This window comes from Procambarus clarkii, chromosome 89 (genome assembly GCF_040958095.1).
Source record: "Procambarus clarkii isolate CNS0578487 chromosome 89, FALCON_Pclarkii_2.0, whole genome shotgun sequence".
Lineage (NCBI taxonomy): Eukaryota > Metazoa > Arthropoda > Malacostraca > Decapoda > Cambaridae > Procambarus > Procambarus clarkii.
The window spans coordinates 2,104,358-2,123,103 of NC_091238.1; the positions used below are offsets into that span (position 1 = coordinate 2,104,358).

General features: G+C 40.7%; 1 protein-coding gene across 2 annotated transcripts in view; it reads left to right on the plus strand.

Moving 5' to 3' along the window:
- LOC123773412 (opioid-binding protein/cell adhesion molecule) overlaps window positions 1–18,746 on the plus strand; it is a 107,553-nt gene that overhangs the window by 79,058 nt on the left and 9,749 nt on the right. Inside the window, exons 2-3 of one of the 2 annotated variants that reach the window (XM_069317843.1) lie at window positions 6,155–6,242; window positions 9,768–9,928. In XM_069317843.1, the coding sequence (XP_069173944.1) occupies window positions 6,155–6,242; window positions 9,768–9,928 (249 nt within the window). The remainder of the gene's footprint in view (window positions 1–6,154; window positions 6,243–9,767; window positions 9,929–18,746) is intronic. The other variant, XM_069317844.1, reaches the window with a different exon arrangement.

Sequence of the window (18,746 nt, forward strand, 5' to 3'; positions counted from 1 at the left end):
ACCATTCAAAATCTAGCCGAGAAACAGTAGGTCGCAGCGTTAATTTTATGACACTGCTTCACATCCTCTCAAAATAATATTTAAGTTAACAGTTAATGTTTTATGAGGAGAGAGTTAAGAGGGTCGTTGTCCTCATTCTTTGGGTTGGATGAGGGGCTTCAAATAATACTTTGTTCCCCAGAGTGCCTCATAATTTCTTCCCGCGCTTTTGTTGATATTTACAGCCAGGGCTTTTGTTGAAGTTTATCGCCAGAGCTTTTGTTGATATTTACAACCAGGGCTTTTGTTGAAGTTTATCGCCAGAGCTTTTGTTGATATTTACAACCAGGGCTTTTGTTGAAGTTTATCGCCAGACCTTTTGTTGATATTAACCACAAGAACTGTAGCTCATATTTACCATTGTAGCTTTATTTCATATATACCTCCAGAGTTTTTCTTTATATTAACCACAAGAACTGTAGCTCATATTTACCATTGGAGCTTTATTTCATATATACCTCCAGAGTTTTTCTTTATATAGATTGCCAGAGCTGTTGTTGGTATATATATATATATATATATATATATATATATATATATATATATATATATATATATATATATGTCGTACCTAGTAGCCAGAACTCACTTCTCAGCCTACTATTCAAGGCCTGATTTGCCTAATAAGCCAAGTTTTCCTGAATTAATATATTTACTATAATTTTTTTCTTATGAAATGATAAAACAACCCTTTTCTCTATGTATGAGGTCAATTTTTTTTTATTGGAGTTAAAATTAACGTAGATATATGACCGAACCTAACCAACCCTACCTAACCTAACCTAACCTATATTTATAGGTAAGGTTAGGTTAGGTAGCCAAAAAAAGCTAGGTTAGGTTAGGTTAGGTAGGTTAGGTAGACGAAAAAACATTAATTCATGAAAACTTGGCTTATTAGGCAAATCGGGCCTTGAATAGTAGGCTGAGAAGTGCGTTCTGGCTATTAGGTACGACATATATATATATATATATATATATATATATATATATATATATTATATATATATATATATATATATATATATATATATATATATATATATATATATATATATATATATATATATATATATATATATATCGCCTGAGTTTTTGTTGGTGTATACCGTTTTGTGAAAGCCTTATATATGGTGACTAGAAAATCATAATAGTGTCTTTTGTGTACTTTTTTATCGATTGTTCTGAGATTGTGTTGATTGTCTCGCAACAGTTCTGGGATTTGTGTTGATTAATTCACAACAGTTCTTGGATTGTTTTGATTGTTTCCCAAAAGTTCTGGGATTGTGTTAATTGTCTCCCAGCAGTTTTGGGATAGTGTTGATTGTTTCCCATATCCCAACAGTTCTGGAATTGAATTGATTGTCTCCTCATAGTTCTGAGACTGTCGATTGTTTCCCCATAGTTCTGGGATTGTGTTGATTGTCTGTCCTCCCACCCCCACCCACCCCCCACCCCCAAGCTCTGACAGAATGCTGAAGCACTTTTACCATTTCCGAGTTCCACATTTAGTGACAGGTGATTGAAGAATGGAAATTGAAATGTAGCAGTATTCCCGAGAAAAATATATAATGTCTTCATACATCAAAATTCTCTGCTGGCGAAGAAGTTTGCAGAGAACGTAGGCGAAAATTGCACGGTCGAAATGTGTTAACCGGCCTCTTAGGTATATTTGGAAGATGCTGTGTAAAATATGTGGATTCGACGAAACATTATCTGGGTATTTTAATGCTCAAAATTTTGACAACACTAACGAAGATGAGAGAGTCGCAGTGGAGCTTTGGTAACTCAGCTCAGTAACACACTATGTAAGGTGAATACATATATATATATATATATATATATATATATATATATATATATATATATATATATATATATATATATATATATATATATATATATATATATATATATATATATAATATATATATATATATAATATATATATATATATATAATATATATATATATATATATATATATATATATATATATATATATATATATATATATATATATATATATATATATATATATATATATATTGGTGTATACTGGCAGCAGGTTTTCTTTCAAACATGTTTCATTGAATATGACCGCATATTTTGTATTTAATATTTTCCGGTTTAGGGCTTCTATCCCTCTAACTATTTTCTTAGCATCAGGGCTTAATTGAAATAGGAGTTCTCCAAAACTCATTTTCGTACTTTTAAGGTGAAGAAAAGAAGTGATTTACTATAGAGTGTATTACACTTATTTGTATAATTTGCACGACGTTTCGAACCTCCATGGTTCATTCTCAAGTGAACAGATCTTACAATACTAGTAGATTTTATACCCGCATTAGGTCAGGTGATAATACAATGAAGGTGACAACATGGGGGGATACATAAGGGATAAACATAGGGGCTGCAGAAGGCTTATTGGCCCATACGAGGCATCTCCTATCTAAACACAAAGATTAATCCAGTGTAATTGGCCTGTTATGTTGGACATTGTCTTCTGTGTTGGCATCGATATGTTCTTGTCTTGTCCTTACTGAACATATCGATGTCGATGTTGGCATCGACAAGAACATATCGATGTTTATCCCTTATGTATCCCCCCATGTTGTCACCTTCATTGTATTATCACCTGACCTAATGCGGGTATAAAATCAACTAGTATTGTAAGATCTGTTCACTTGAGAATGAACCATGGAGGTTCGAAACGTCGTGCAAATTATACAAATAAGTGTAATACACTCTATAGTAAATCACTTCTTTTCTTCACCTTAAAAGTACGAAAATGAGTTTTGGAGAACTCCTATTTCAATTAAGCCCTGATGCTAAGAAAATAGTTAGAGGGATAGAAGCCCTAAACCGGAAAATAATAAATACAGAATATATATATATAATAATAAATATATATATATATATATATATATATATATATATATATATATATATATATATATATATATATATATATATATATATATATATATATATATATATATATATGTTCTTGCTTCCACTGTCTCTGTTCGGGGTCTTGAAGTGGGTAAAATGTAATTATGTATTAAGTGGTTGTTGATTGCTGGTCTTGACTTTTTGATGTGTTGCCCCTCGCTGATGTCGAGTCTTCTGTTGTCGTTATAACTCTCGAATTACTTCAGTGATGCTTGTTAAGATGTCTCTAGTAATGGTCTGGTTGTGTGAGGAGATTATACGCGCCTTGATGGAGCCCTGTTGATTGTGCATTGTTAATCGCCTAGAGAGAGAGAGACGTTGTTGTCTTGCCTATATTGGCAAGACAACAACACATTTTCTGTTATAGGAATTGTAGGGAGGGAGAGGGAGAGTCTGCCTGTGGGTCTCCTCTCCGCTTCTTCTGTTCATTGTTGATTCTGTCCACTCCTGATTTTGTCCATTTCTGTGTCCAAGAGATAGAGTTACAGTGAAGCTTCTACTGTAGAGATTATCAGAGTAGAGATATTGCTTTTTTTAGATAGATTAGAGATATTGGCACTTTTTTTTACATCCCATCAATAAACAGTTTTATTCAATCCCCCGTCAATAGATAGTTCCAGTAAATCCCCTGTCATTAGACAGCTTTATTAAATACCCATCACTAAGTAGTTCTATTATAATCTCACAGATGTACAGGTCTATTAAATTCACATCAATAGATAGTTCTATTATATTCCCATCTGTGAAAATATCGTTCTCACTCACACAGGTAAAATTTTAAGCGTCGATTTTTGAGATCCATGATTTTTCTCTTTCGGGCACATAATACCAGCTGAATAAAATCTGTACTTTGTTGAAACTAATCATAATATATTGGCAATTTAAACAAAAAATAACATTTCAATAAGCTGATTGATGAGTCATTTAGGCTTAGAGTATATGGCTAAACAAAATGCAATATTTATTTATTTTTTTTTTACCAATTCACCAAAGTTGACTAAACACTGATAGGCATATGAGAGCACGGTAAACATTTCTACCGAGTATACCAATGTGTATGTCAGTGTCGGGAGTGTATGTCAGTGTGTCCTGAGAGTGTGTTAATCTGTCTAGTGTTTGTTCTAAGAGTGTGGTCTGTGTGTCCTGAGAGTGTGTTAATCTGTCTAGTGTTTGTTCTAAGAGTGTGGTCTGTGTGAGTACGTCTTGAGAGAGTGTCAGAAAGTCCTCAGAGTGTATCAGTGTGTCCTGAATCGCTCAGTGTGAGCATACTGAGTGTGTATCAATGTGTATTCGTGTATCAGTGTGTCCTGTTTCACTCAGTGTGAGCATACTAAGTGTGTATCAATGTGTATTAGTGTATCTGTGTGTCCTGATTCACTCAGTGTGTGCATACTGAGTGTGTATCAGTGTGTATTAGTGTATCAGTGTGTCCTGATTCACTCAGTGTGTGCATACTGAGTGTGTATCAGTGTGTATTAGTGTATCAGTGTGTCCTGATTCACTCAGTGTGTGCATACTGAGTGTGTATCAGTGTGTATTAGTGTATCAGTGTGTCCTGATTCACTCAGTGCGTGCATACTGAGTGTGTATCAGTGTGTATTAGTGTATCAGTGTGTCTTGATTCACTCAGTGTGAGCATACTAAGTGTGTATCAATGTGTATTCGTGTATCAGTGTGTCCTGTTTCACTCAGTGTGAGCATACTAAGTGTGTATCAGTGTGTATTAGTGTATCAGAGTGTCCTGATTCACTCAGTGTGTGCATACTGAGTGTGTATCAGTGTGTATTAGTGTATCAGTGTGTCCTGATTCACTCAGTGTGTGCATACTGAGTGTGTATCAGTGTGTATTAGTGTATCAGTGTGTCTTGATTCACTCAGTGTGTGCATACTGAGTGTGTATCAGTGTGTATTAGTGTATCAGTGTGTCCTGATTCACTCAGTGTGTGCATACTGAGTGTGTATCAGTGTGTATTAGTGTATCAGTGTGTCCTGATTCACTCAGTGTAAGCATACTGAGTGTGTATCAGTGTGTCCTCCGAGTCCATTAAATATGACACGCGCTTTGGAACAAGCGCCTCAAAGGGGGAGAAAATCTTGCGTCTCGTGAGATATGCGGTAATTTTCGCGTGGCAGGGCGTGTATTTATTGGGGATAAAAGTGATTCGTTTTCTGAAGATAACAGCAGGAGTTAAGATGTGGCTGTTGGTGTGGGGGTGTTGTGGGGTGGGAGGACTCTCCCTGCTCTCCCACAGTGTGGTTTGTGAGAGCAGGTGGAAGGTATGTGTTATTCAATAACATTTTTTTTTTGTTATGTGCATAGAGGTTTAGAGGTAAATGATTTCGAAAACTCTTCTAATCTCGGAGTTCGGACAGGGGCCAATTTTTTTTTTTTTTTTTTTTTTTTTTTTTAGGTGGGGGGTGAAAACTGGATTGATGAAACTGTTGCTGACAGCGGCTGTCAGGGTCACATATCCATCACAATCCAAATAATTTCCCACTTGCTGCAGTAATCTATTAAATTTCTCTTTTTTTTGAAATTGAAAGTTTCGGTTCTTGTAGTATTTCTTAAATTATCTGCAAGAAGGTTGAAATGTCGAGGGCCTCTGATAGGCAAAGTGCATTTGGTAGGCATTATAGGACCTATAGGCTTCACTGGACCTGTTCTACACTACCACCACGCATTCCCTTCATGCAAGTTATTTTAGTACTCAGATTGTGGACCTGACAATCCATGAATTTTGGATAAGCTTAGATTTTGGAAAAATTATATATCAGTTTGGAAACAATTTGATTTATGAACATAAATCCATAAATCATATACAAAAAAAGGAAACTTCTATTATGCCCCCTGGTAGCATAATGGCATAACAGCTTGGCTGGTGAGCAGATGGAGTTGTTGTGATGGTCTCTGCCAGCCTGGTTTGTAGACGGTCGGGGATTGAACGCCGACCTGCATGAAGGGAGACCGTCGCTCTACCGTCCAGTCCAAGTCGTTGACCTGGGCGGGTGGATACTTATTCTGGTAACTTGGTGAGCTGTGGAGTAAACCTGGTGAACGGCCCATTATTATTACTGTTGTATTTCCCTCATTATCAATAAGCATATACATACATATCAGCATATATATAAGACCGTATATTTGCACTAACGCTGCTGGTTTCCAGGTGTGTGCGAGGATGGTGGGCCGAAGCCAGGTGTTGCTACTGCTGCTGGGCTGCTTCCTCACCACCGACCTTGCTCTCTCTCAACAAGGTCAGTACCTCACCTTTATTCCCACACTCAGCCTGTGCCATTTTTTTAACAGAATTGTCAGTGAAGAGTAACAGTGAGAATTCCGAGCACTTTTAGGACTTAAACTTGCGGCATACTGCCCCCCATCATAGCCTTTGCACCAATACATCGTGAAATCGTTCTTCTCGCAGTGGTGGTGATGGCTCACCATGCAGGTGACTTTCTATTAGCAAAACCCTTGTGAGCAGCAGACATGCATTTGAAATTGCAAACCCTTCCTATTCTGGTGGATCTCCGCCATGGTTATCTTGAGGTTATCTTGAGATGATTTCGGGGCTTTAGTGTCCCCGCGGCCCGGTCCTCGACCAGGCATCCACCCCCCAGGAAGCAGCTCGTGACAGCTGACTAACACCCAGGTACCTATTTTACTGCTAGGTAACAGGGGCATAGGGTGAAAGAAACTCTGCCCATTGTTTCTCGCCTACACCCGGGATCGACCCCAGGACTACAGGATCACAAGTCCAGCGTGCTGTCCGCTCGTCCGACCGGTGGTGTGAATTTGGTGTACCAATTCACACCAAATTTTGGTGTATTTGGAGTGAGATAAAGGCTGACGGGCACTGTTAGCATAGTCTGCTCTACCAAAGGAAGGGGCTGGTACTCAAGGCACAGTAAAGTCAACGTCACTATCAAAAGGAAACATTCCACTGTTGAGTGTCCAGCACAGAGAGAGTCTAGTTTTTAGGTGGTACTGCTATAACCAGGGAATTGGCAAAGTCAAGTAAATACAGAGAACGTGATCATCTTGATCTTGAAATTATCATGAGATGATTTCAGGGCATAGTGTCCCCGCGGCCCGGTCATCGACCAGGCCTCCTTTTTGTTACACATCCCCAGGAAGCAGTCCGTAGCAGCTGTCTAACTCACAGGTGCCTATTTACTGCTAGATGAAAAGGGGCATCAAGATGAAAGAAACTCTGCCCATTTGTTTCCGCCTCCACCGGGGATCGAACCCGGAACCTTCCATATAATTTTGTCTGGCGAAACGAGTATCAAGACTACTGTTTTGTTACACTCTACTCCAATTATGTCTAGTGAGGAGAGACGGACTGACGCGCGAGGTCGTGCAGGTGAAGAACTAACATTAAACTTTGGTCTTGCACTTTCTTGACTGGGGGACTTGGAGTGGCTGTAAATGTGGGGCCGGATACCAACAATTAGAGAGTCGGGCCAAGTTTGGACGACGTGCAGGAGTTTTCCGTCGGTGCTTCCTCTTTGTTAATTAGCACAAGTTATCACAATTCCCTGAAACAGGATAGACGCATTCCGCACCTCGAGACTCACCCTCAAACTTGGCCCACAACTTGGTGGCTAGTTGGATTATACTGAGGAAATCACGTGTCACAACGGCCTTTCCCACCGAAATGATCTGTTTCAGTTTGGACACATTATGGATAAGTTTGAATTCACAAGAGACGATAAATATTGATAAAAAATAGTGTTTATTTACAGAACCAAAAATCAGTTAATCCGCCCAGCCTTCTCTTTCTTGCTTAATCTCTGTCACCTGGTCGTAGAATTCTATTAAGCCAGTAAGGCAAGATTTACCCTCCCTGAACCCATGTTGGTGATTTGTCACGAAGTCCCTTCTCTCCACATGTGTTACTAGGGTTTTCTCACGGTCGGTGCATGAGACCAGAGGCAGTGTTCACAGTTGGTGCATGAGACCAGAGGCAGTGTTCACAGTTGGTGCATGAGACCAGAGGCAGTGTTCACAGTTGGTGCATGAGACCAGAGGCAGTGTTCACAGTTGGTGCATGAGACCAGAGGCAGTGTTCACAGTTGGTGCATGAGACTAGAGGCAGTGTTCACAGTTGGTGCATGAGACCAGAGGCAGTGTTCACAGTTGGTGCATGAGACCAGAGGCAGTGTTCACAGTTGGTGCATGAGACTAGAGGCAGTGTTCACAGTTGGTGCATGAGACCAGAGGCAGTGTTCACAACAGGGTAATTATAGTTCACCACTCATCAACTTAAGGTAGAAAATGTAAATTTTCTGGCCGAGCCGTCAGCTGCAGGGGACTGCTGACAAGGCCTAAATGGGTATCATAAAAATAATATCAAACAACTGTTTAAAGGCCAAAAAGAATTTGAAGAAAAAATGGTCAAATAAAATACAAATTAGATAATTATTTGTTTTTGTCAAACCTTCACAGTAAACCAGAATGTCAGGAGCTGTGGTCGACGAGGGTCAATATTTAGTCAGGAATGTTGACAGGTTTCGAAAAGTCTTTTGTCCTGGCTAGAACTATTGATCCGGGTCCGATAAAGATGCCACCAGGGTCCGTTTAAGGGGCCACAGGCAGGTATTTACCACCTGATTCCTGAAGAGTCGTGTTGGTTAGAGTGTGTGGGGGAGGGGGGTCTACCTCGCCCACTGCAACGCTGTAGCACGTAGCCCCTTCAGCTACACCGCCCCCTGGAGTGATCGGGTTGATACTGTGTTGTATCGCTTCAGGTGTAGGGGGGAGATATGTTGTTGCTGCCTCTCTTGCTCTCTTTGTACTCTGTCTTTCTGTCTGTCTGTCTCTCTTTCTCTCTCTCTCTCTCTCTCTCTCTCTCTCTCTCTCTCTCTCTCTCTCTCTCTCTCTCTCTCTCTCTCTCTCTCTCTCTCTTTCTCTCTCTCTCTCTCTCTCTCTCTCTCTTGTACTCAACTTGTGATCATCCTGGCCACCAGAGATCCTAATTTTGTATTAATAATTAGAAGAATACTACTGAAGTAGAGTTTGCGTATACCTACTCTACACGGAAACTTACCAGTAACACTCTCCTTGATGTTGACAAACTTTATTTGGGGTAATAGGAATTAGTAACTGCTAGTTGAACTGCCTAGTTAAATACTATAACGAGGGTGATAAGGTTTCAGACCTTCTGAAACCATTTGCGATGTGATAGGCGTCTTGAATTGCCCGATACGTTTTTACATTTTTTTGTTTCATATCCATGGGATGGGATGGGTTAGGTTAGATTAGGATAAATTAGGGTAGGTTAGATTAGGATAAATTAGGTTAGGTTAGATTACGTTAGGTGGAATGTTTTGTATAAACTGTTAGAACATCAATATGACTATTGTTGAGGCTGTTACATCAATAATAACTTTTGTTTAAGCTGTTACAACGTCAATATAGTTCTGTAGTAATCTGTAATATACCAAATATAATCTAATCTGATCTAATATAATATAATATAATCCGTAATATACCTGTAATATATCAATATACGTTGTATATGTATAGAGTAGTGAAGAGTTAACAGGAAGGTGGTATATATTCCTTCCTGATAACCTGAAGTTATATCAGCCTTCCTGATAACCTGAAGTTATATCAGCCTTCCTGATAACCTGAAGTTATATCAGCCTTCCTGATAACCTGAAGTTATATCAGCCTTCTTGATAACCTGAAGTTATATCAGCCTTCTTGATAACCTGAAGTTATATCAGCCTTCTTGATAACCTTCAGTGATAACCTTCCGTCACTCTCTCCGACAGACACGTCGACGCAGGACCCGGTCTCCGAGATCAGACACCTCCTGCCGAAGGCCAACTTCGCTAACAACTCCGTAACAAACGTGACGGTTCAGCTGGGGGCGACGGCCTTCCTGCCCTGCAAGTACCGCCACCTGGCCGACCATCAGGTCAGTGAGGATCAGGTGTGTACTACTTCAAGCTTTCTGCACGACCTGATCGCTGGCTGGGGAGGGTCGACAGGCGGTGTTGAAGGTTGCCTACAGGGTGTATTTAAGTTGTATATAGGTTGCGTTCAGGTTGCATATAAGTTATATGCAGGTTTCATTCAGGTTGTATATAGGTTGTATTCAGGTTGCATATAAGTTATATGCAGGTTTCATTCAGGTTACATTCAGGTTACATTCAGGTTTCATTCAGGTTTCATTCAGGTTTTATTCAGGTTTCATTCAGGTTGTATATAGGTTGCATTTAGGTTGCATAGAGCTTATATGCAGGTTTCATTCAGGTTTCATTATTGAATGAAAACTGAATCCTGGCACTAGGTTTAGTAATCCTAGCACCAGGTCTACTAATCCTAGCACCGGGTCTAGTAATCCTAGCACCGGATCTACTAATCCTAGCACCAAGTCTAGTAATCCTAGCACTAGGTCTACTAATCCTAGCTCTGGCAGTATCTGTGTGAAGAACCTATGCCCCTTAGCTCATATTAGCCAGTATAAGGTGGGTGTTGGTATAAGGTCTTCGCAGACCTGTATAAAGGGAGGAAAAAGGAGCCATATCAAAGTATGATATTGGATTGTAGCTCTTCGGATCAGGAGTTTCGAATCGTGTGCTCTAAAGCTCAGCAGAGCAGAGAGAACCTATATGGACCACAGGGATATTGCTCTCCTGGGGGGGATATGTCCCAGAGGCTTGGGTCATCCCATCTACTTTCTTTCTGTTTCTCTTTATTTTTGGTTCTGCCACTGACGCAACCATTCATTTCTATAATGTTAACCAGCATATATATATATATATATATATATATATATATATATATATATATATATATATATATATATATATATATATATATATATATATATATATATATAATATTATATAATATATGTCTGTCCTCCACAGAAAGGGGAAGAGAGAGCTGTTCTCCTATATATAATGTAGAGAGTTATTGAGCACTTAACCACGCAAGGTGATTGGAGTTCTTTGACAAGCTTAGATCACATCAGTTGGCTGGCAAGAGAAATGGTCCTTTATCAGTCGTCTCGATAAGGTGGGAGGGAGAGAATACTGAGGGTGAGAGGAGTGTGTGTGAGAGAGAGAGAGAGAGAGAGAGAGAGAGAGAGAGAGAGAGAGAGAGAGAGAGAGAGAGAGAGAGAGAGAGAGAGAGAGAGACATCTCAGTACAGTTGAGTTTGTTTTGGTATGGACAGGGTAGGTGCAGACGAGGAGTCACAATAACGTGGCTGAAATTTGTTGACAAAACCACACACTAGAAAGTGAAGAGACGACGACGTTTTGGTTCGTCCTGGACCATTCTCAAGTCGATTGTACAATCGACAATCGACTTGAGAATGGTCCAGGACGGACCAAAACATCGTCGTCCCTTCACTTTCTAGTGTGTGATCTGGTGAACAGGGTAAGGTGGGTGTGCTCTCACTGGGAATTAATTTGCGTATCGAGAAACTAATTTGTGTATTGGGGAATTAATTTGTGTATCGAGGAATTAATTTGTGTATCGAGGAATTAATTTGTGTATCGAGGAATTAATTTGTGTATTGGGGAATTAATTTGTGTATCGAGGAATTAATTTGTGAATTTTGGAATTAATTTGTGTATTAGGGAATTAATTTGTGTATCGAAGAATTAATTTGTGTATCGGGAAATTAATTTGTAAATTGAGGAATTAATTAATACATAGCAGGAACACTTCAGTAGGCCTGCTGGCTCATAAATAATACATAACCATATTCACACACAAGTTGCATCAACCACACACACGTGACCATAACCATACACGTGACACCAACCACACACATATGTCTCCACCAACCACACACCTGTGTGCTTGTTTTTACCCCCTTCCCCCTCCTTCCTTAAGAGGATCAAGCTTTCCCTAGAGTCATCAACATCTGGTGGATCACAGTGAAAAAGGTTTTGGATTCCCCTTCAATCCAGATGTCGTGTTTTTATGGGATTGAATTCCAACATACTTTCTCTCCAGGTAATTAAGAGAAGAGCCAATGTTACTTCTGAAGTTCAAGGTCGACCTCAGATTAATCCAATTTTGCTGACTTCAAGTGTCAAGTTTGCCAGCAGACTTTTAACGACCTCTCAGTTATTGACTGGCTGATTTGATTGTCCTGATTGGCTGATATGAAGCCCTAAAAACTGATTGGATATTCAGTTTCAAATTTATATTTGGATTAGGATCAGTCATAATATTCAATGAAATATTAGAACATATCGTTATAAATAAAATTCTGGGCATTGTTCGGATGATGATATGAATTGCTTAGTTAAACTAGTTCCAGAACTACCACATACACACACACATATACACACACACACACACACACACACACACATACACACACATACACACACATACACACACACACGCACACACACACACACACAAAGAGCCAAAGAGCCAAAGCTCAAACCCCGCAAGCACAAATAGGTGAGTACAAATAGGTGAGTACACACACACACACACACACACATACACACACACACACACACACTCACACAAACACACTCATGCCGCGAGTCATAATAATAAACCTAATTTCCATAAGTACCTGTCATGTTAGAAGAAAACAATGACGCAGCGGGTAGTTTAATATAGGAATTAAAAGTGGCAGATTAATTTCTGCATGATGCCATTTATTGTATTAATTTATATGATACATTCAAATTATTTTTGTGGTAAATGATAGCGTAGCTCTGTGACTCTCAGCCAATTTCTGTGTCACTGTGTTAAGGTATTTTTTATTCGTAATGTGAACTTGATATTAATAATAATATTTTAATATAATTGATTTAATATTTTTACTGTGGGTGGTACAATGAAATTGGTCAAGTTTACTGTGGGTGATATAGTAGAAGAGGTCGAGTTTACTGTGGGTGATATAGTAGAAGAGGTCGAGTTTACTGTGGATGATATAGTAGAAGAGGTCGAGTTTACTGTGGGTGGTACAGTGGAAGAGGTCGAGTTTACTGTGGGTGGTACAGTAGAAGAGGTCGAGTTTACTGTGGGTGGTATAGTAGAAGAGGTCGAGTTTACTGTGGGTGGTACAGTGGAAGAGGTCGAGTTTACTGTGGGTGGTACAGTGGAAGAGGTCGAGTTTACTGTGGGTGGTACAGTAGAAGAGGTCGAGTTTACTGTGAACTGGGCAGTTAAATTGTATGAGTCTACTGTGGACTGTACAGTGAAAGCGTTCGAGTTTACTGGATAATCCAAAACAGCAACCGGTCAGGAGTTGAGTGTAAACTGCGGCATGGTGGGGGAGAAATGGTTCACCTGCAGGAGTGACGAGTATTTCGTCCTTGTTTACAGAGCATTTAGTCCTTGTTTACCGAGCATTTGGTCCTTGTTTACCGAGCATTTAGTCCTTGTTTACCGAGCATTTGGTCCTTGTTTACCGAGCATTTGGTCCTTGTTTACCGAGCATTTGGTCATCATCAACAAATTAAAAAAAATCAAGTCCATCCGGCCGCCAACCCCCCCCCCCCCCCCCTCCCCTATTTTTTAATGAAAAAGTTTTTACACACGAATCACAACTCATGAGCTTTCGAACACTTCTCGAACAGTGCTTTGCTGACGACCACTGTTCTAATTACAACTCTATAAATGTTTCACCCCTCGCACTACAAATACAAATAATTACCAACACAACCTAGAAACTTAACCTAACCTAACTGAACCTAACCTAACTGAACCTAACCTAACCTAACCTTACGTAACCTAAGTGAATCTAACATAACCTAACCTTACTTAACTTAATCTAACCTAACCTAATCTAACTGAACCTAACCTAACCTAACCTTACTTAACCTAATCTAACCTAACCTATCTCTAACTGAACCTAACCTAACGTTATTAATTAGCGAGAAGCCTCGTTACGAGCACCAATTGTTGAAGAGGTCGGGAAGTCCCAGAAATACACAATTATACTAACAATTATACGTATAATACATTAACTAACGTATTATAGGACAAATACACAATTATACTAACGTATTGTATGACAAATACACAATTATACTAACAATTATACGTATAATACATTAACTAACGTATTATACGACAAATACACAATTATACTAACGTATTATACGACAAATACACAATTATACTAACGTATTATACGACAAATACACAATTATACTAACGTATTGTACAACAAATACACAATTATACTAACGTATTATACGACAAATACACAATTATACTAACGTATTGTACAACAAATACACAATTATACTAAAATATTTTGCGACAAATCCATAATTATACATATGTCATATTTGACAATTAAATAAGAGAAATAACAAAAGCCGACTTTTTATTAATCTAAAAAGTCGCTAAAAAAAACTATTGTTCAGAAAAATATGTAGACAGCGTTTATAAATATTAAACAAATACGGGCGACGGAATAATGTATAATGTATTTCATTATAATTTCTGTTCAGAACACAGCATTACTGTCAGGAACACAGCATTATTGGTAGGAACGCAGCATTGCTGTCAGGAACACAGCATTATTGGTAGGAACGCAGCATTGCTGTCAGGAAGACAGCATTACTGCCAGGAACACAACATTGCTGTCAGGAACTCAGCATTATTGGTAGGAACGCAGCATCATTGGTAGGAACTCAGCACTACTGTCAGGAACAGGAATAACACAGGAAATAGAGGGATGGATATTCCATTTCCTGGGAAACAGAATGAAAAGTGCAACATGCACTCAACATGCACTCGAACGAAATCACAGTGAAAAGCTCCGCATTCTGGGGCAAGGCTTCGTGTACCACTGTGTTTTTTCCTTCTCATATCAGGTGAAGCCAAATTTGCAAATCACAGCCAGCTTCGTGCTTCTTTTGCAGACGATGCAAAAATCAGCTTGAAAATGACTCTGTGGCTGACAGTAAAAAAGCTCCCACCAGATATAAATAAAGTCTTCGACTGAGCAGCAGAAATTAACGTGATTTTTGTTGACCAAACCACACACTAGAAAGTGAAGGGACGACGACGTTTCGCTCCGTCCTGGACCATTTTCATGTCGACTCAAAAATCGACTTGAGAATGGTGTAGGATAGACCGAAACGTCGTCGTCCCTTCACTTTCTAGTGTGTGGTTTGGTCAACATATTTCAGCCACGTTATTGTGACTCCTCGTCTGTATAACATGATTTTTAATAGGGATAAATTCCAGATACCTATAGGAATTTTAAACAAAATTAAGAAAAAAAATACAGGTGCACAGCACAATCGCATCTCCTCAACGAAGGTAAACGACATGTAAAGGAGCATAAGAAAGCATACATATAATTATCCAAAAAATAATAGGGCTGATTAGCAAATCCTTCAAATCCACTGATTCCAGCACAGTGCTGTTATTGTTCAAATCATTTGTGCTTTCCTTCCTTTGAGTACTTCTCGGTACTCACTTCCTCTGTCGTGGGAGAGTGCTGAACATAAGAAGGAAACTAGAGGAGTAAGGAGCTTTTAGGCACATATAGACACACGGTAAATCATCTAAAACACTGAGATGAAAGTACTCAAACTGTACTCTCTTGCAAGGAGACTAGAGAGGGATATCACATAATATGTGCGATACTGGAGGGGCCAGGCTTGAAAAATATACAGTCAAATAATAACATACTGGAGCGAGAGATATGGAAGGAAGTGCAGACTAGAGCCAGTAAAGAGTAGAGGTGCCATCTTGAGATGATGATTTCGGGGCTTTTTAGTGTCCCCGCGGCCTGGTCCTCGACCAGGCCTCCACTGGTCATAGGGCCATATGTGGTGGGCCATAGGCCCACAACATATGGGCCATGTTCTCTAAGTGAGCCATAGGCCCACTTAGAGAACAATGTATGAACAACAAAAGTTCACGGCTCGTTATGCTCCTTCTTGAACATAAAAGAAATATTGCCGGAGCAGAAGTGTTAGAAAAAAGCAATAGATAAGTTCCTTCAGGAAGTGCCTGACCAACCAGGTTGTAATGAATGTGTGGGCCTGCGGGCCGCTCCTAGCAACAGTCTTCTACATCACCCACTCCAGGAATACTCCAGGTACTTCTATATGAGGTAGTTCCAAGCATTAGGCATTATAGGAGGCAGTTCCACACATTAAATGATATAAAAGTCAATTACATGCATTAAGCGCTACAAGAGGCAGCCCCCCACACACTAGACGCTACTGGAGTCGGCCCCATGCATTAAGCCCTACAAGAGGCAGCTCCACACACTATAGACGCTACTGGAGTCGGCTCCACGAATTAAGCGCTACAAGAGGCAGCCCCCCACACACTATAGACGCTACTGGAGTCGGCCCCATGCATTAAGCGCTACAAGAGGCAGCCCCCCCCCCCCACACTATAGACGCTACTGGAGTCGGCCCCATGCATTAAGCGCTACAAGAGGCAGCCCCCCACACACTAGACGCTACTGGAGTCGGCCCCATGCATTAAGCGCTACAAGAGGCAGCCCCCCACACACTAGACACTACTGGAGTCGGCCCCATGCATTAAGCGCTACAAGAGGCAGCCCCCCACACACTAGACACTACTGGAGTCGGCCCCATGCATTAAGCGCTACAAGAGGAAGTTAGCGAGATGGATTGGTTCGTTGAAACAGGCCGAGTGACGGACGTAATGGTCTGAGTTGAAGGTGAGCTGTTGCTTGCAGGAGCCGCCGGCCGCCCCTGGACCTGTCCCCCTTCTGGAGGGGGCGAGGGGGGGATTGGGGGGGGTGGTGATGCCTCGTTTGAGGGGGGGAGGGGAAAAAGGTAGTCCGAACTACTGTGTAGATCATCAGCGTTCAATAAACATCTATGTTAACTACTCACATTTCAGCGTGGATGAAGGTAGTTTAACGCGACGGTTCAATTATCGAATGGGTATCCATGGGCCGGTAATCACCAAGCATTTATACGGAGCCTGTTCATCTGTTCTTAATGATGGCGACTTTGTTTACAATTATTAAACAGTTTGCGAGCTTGGAAACTTCACAACCCGAGGTTATTATTGTTGTAAACAACCTCGTGGGGGTTTCGGAGCTCATTAACTACTTAATAAATGTAAACAAAGGCGCTATAATTGATGAAAGATGTACAGGTTTCGTTAGTGGTTGCTTAAATGCTTCATGAAACCCGTAATCTAATCTTGTAGATTCCGGTTCTGGAGGACAGGAAGCCTGGCCAAAGGCCTATCTGGATCCGGCCTTTGTCTAGGCCGGATCTAGGTCAGCTATCTTGAGATGATTTCGGGGCTTTAGTGTCCCCGCGGCCCGGTCCTCGACCAGGCCTCCACCCCCAGGAAGCAGCCCGAGACAGCTGACTAACACCCAGGTACCTATTTTACTGCTAAGTAACAGGGGCATAGGGTGAAAGAAACTCTGCCCATTGTTTCTCGCCGGCGCCTGGGATCGAACCTAGGACCACAGGATCACAAGTCCAGTGTGCTGTCCGCTCGGCCGGACCAGCTACCATCCTTCCCTAGAATGCAACCTACAGTAGTTGCTTAACTCTCTGGTACCTATTTAACTGGTGGGTGAACAGGCGCATCAGGCAAATGGATACGTGTCTAACCGTTTCTGTTCTGACTGGAGATCGAACCCGAGAATTTCGATTGTAGAAACCGTAGTTGGGCCTATTGGCCTATACGACGCCACTGGAAATGATCTCCAACGTAACCCATTCACATATATGTCTGACCTTCGCTTGAAACAACCCATCGATCTCTCCTTCAGCCCTGTCTATTGTGTTACCCTCAGGGCCTTGTTGAGTCACACAGAGCTTTGTCGTGTTTGTCTCTTGATCTGTGGCCCGGGGCATAGCTGCTTTGATCAGTCTGTTGTCGCGCTGGACTCGATAGATCATCCGGTAGGATCCCCCGATAGATTGGCTCGTTATTTTATCCTGTTCACAACCTGATCCGGTAATTCTATCATTGGGACCACCCTCTTTGTTGCCTGGGATTATCTAGATTATATTTTGCTCATGGCTGTATGTTTGTTCTGTCATGTATAGAACCATCTATCGTGTATGATCATCTATCGTGTGTAGCAGCTATCGTGTATACTCATATATCATGTTTAGCTATCTAGCATAATACAGTATTTACATGTATTATGTACAACCATCAATCATGCATAGCCATCTGTCATGAACAGCTATCTATCATATATGGCTGTCTATCATATATAGCTGTCTATCATATATAGATGTCTATCATATATAGCTGTATATCATGTATAGTTATTCTGTATATTCATATATTATGATTAACCATCTATAAATTGTCACCCACACATCTGTGAAAGTAAACATTTCATCCACCTGGGCTCTAGGAGACTCGAACCGTGGACCCACGTGTCCCAGTTGATAGAGGCCGAAGCGCTATCAACTGGGCTATTGAGTGGTCTTGATAAGGAAAGATTCCAGAAGCAACTACTGCCCGAGCCGCTCCTCGAACCGCTCAGTAACTAGTCTAGACTAGTCACCAGGTGTGTCAGAGTAGTCACCAGGTGTGTTAGAGTAGTCACCAGGTGTGTCAGAGTAGTCACCAGGTGTGTCAGAGTAGTCACCAGGGGTGTCAGACTCGTCACCAGGTGTGTCAGAGTAGTCACCAGGTGTGTCAGAGTAGTCACCAGGTGTGTCAGACTCGTCACCAGGTGTGTCAGAGTAGTCACCAGGTGTGTCAGACTCGTCACCAGGTGTGTCAGAGTAGTCACCAGGTGTGTCAGAGTAGTCACCAGGTGTGCCAGAGTAG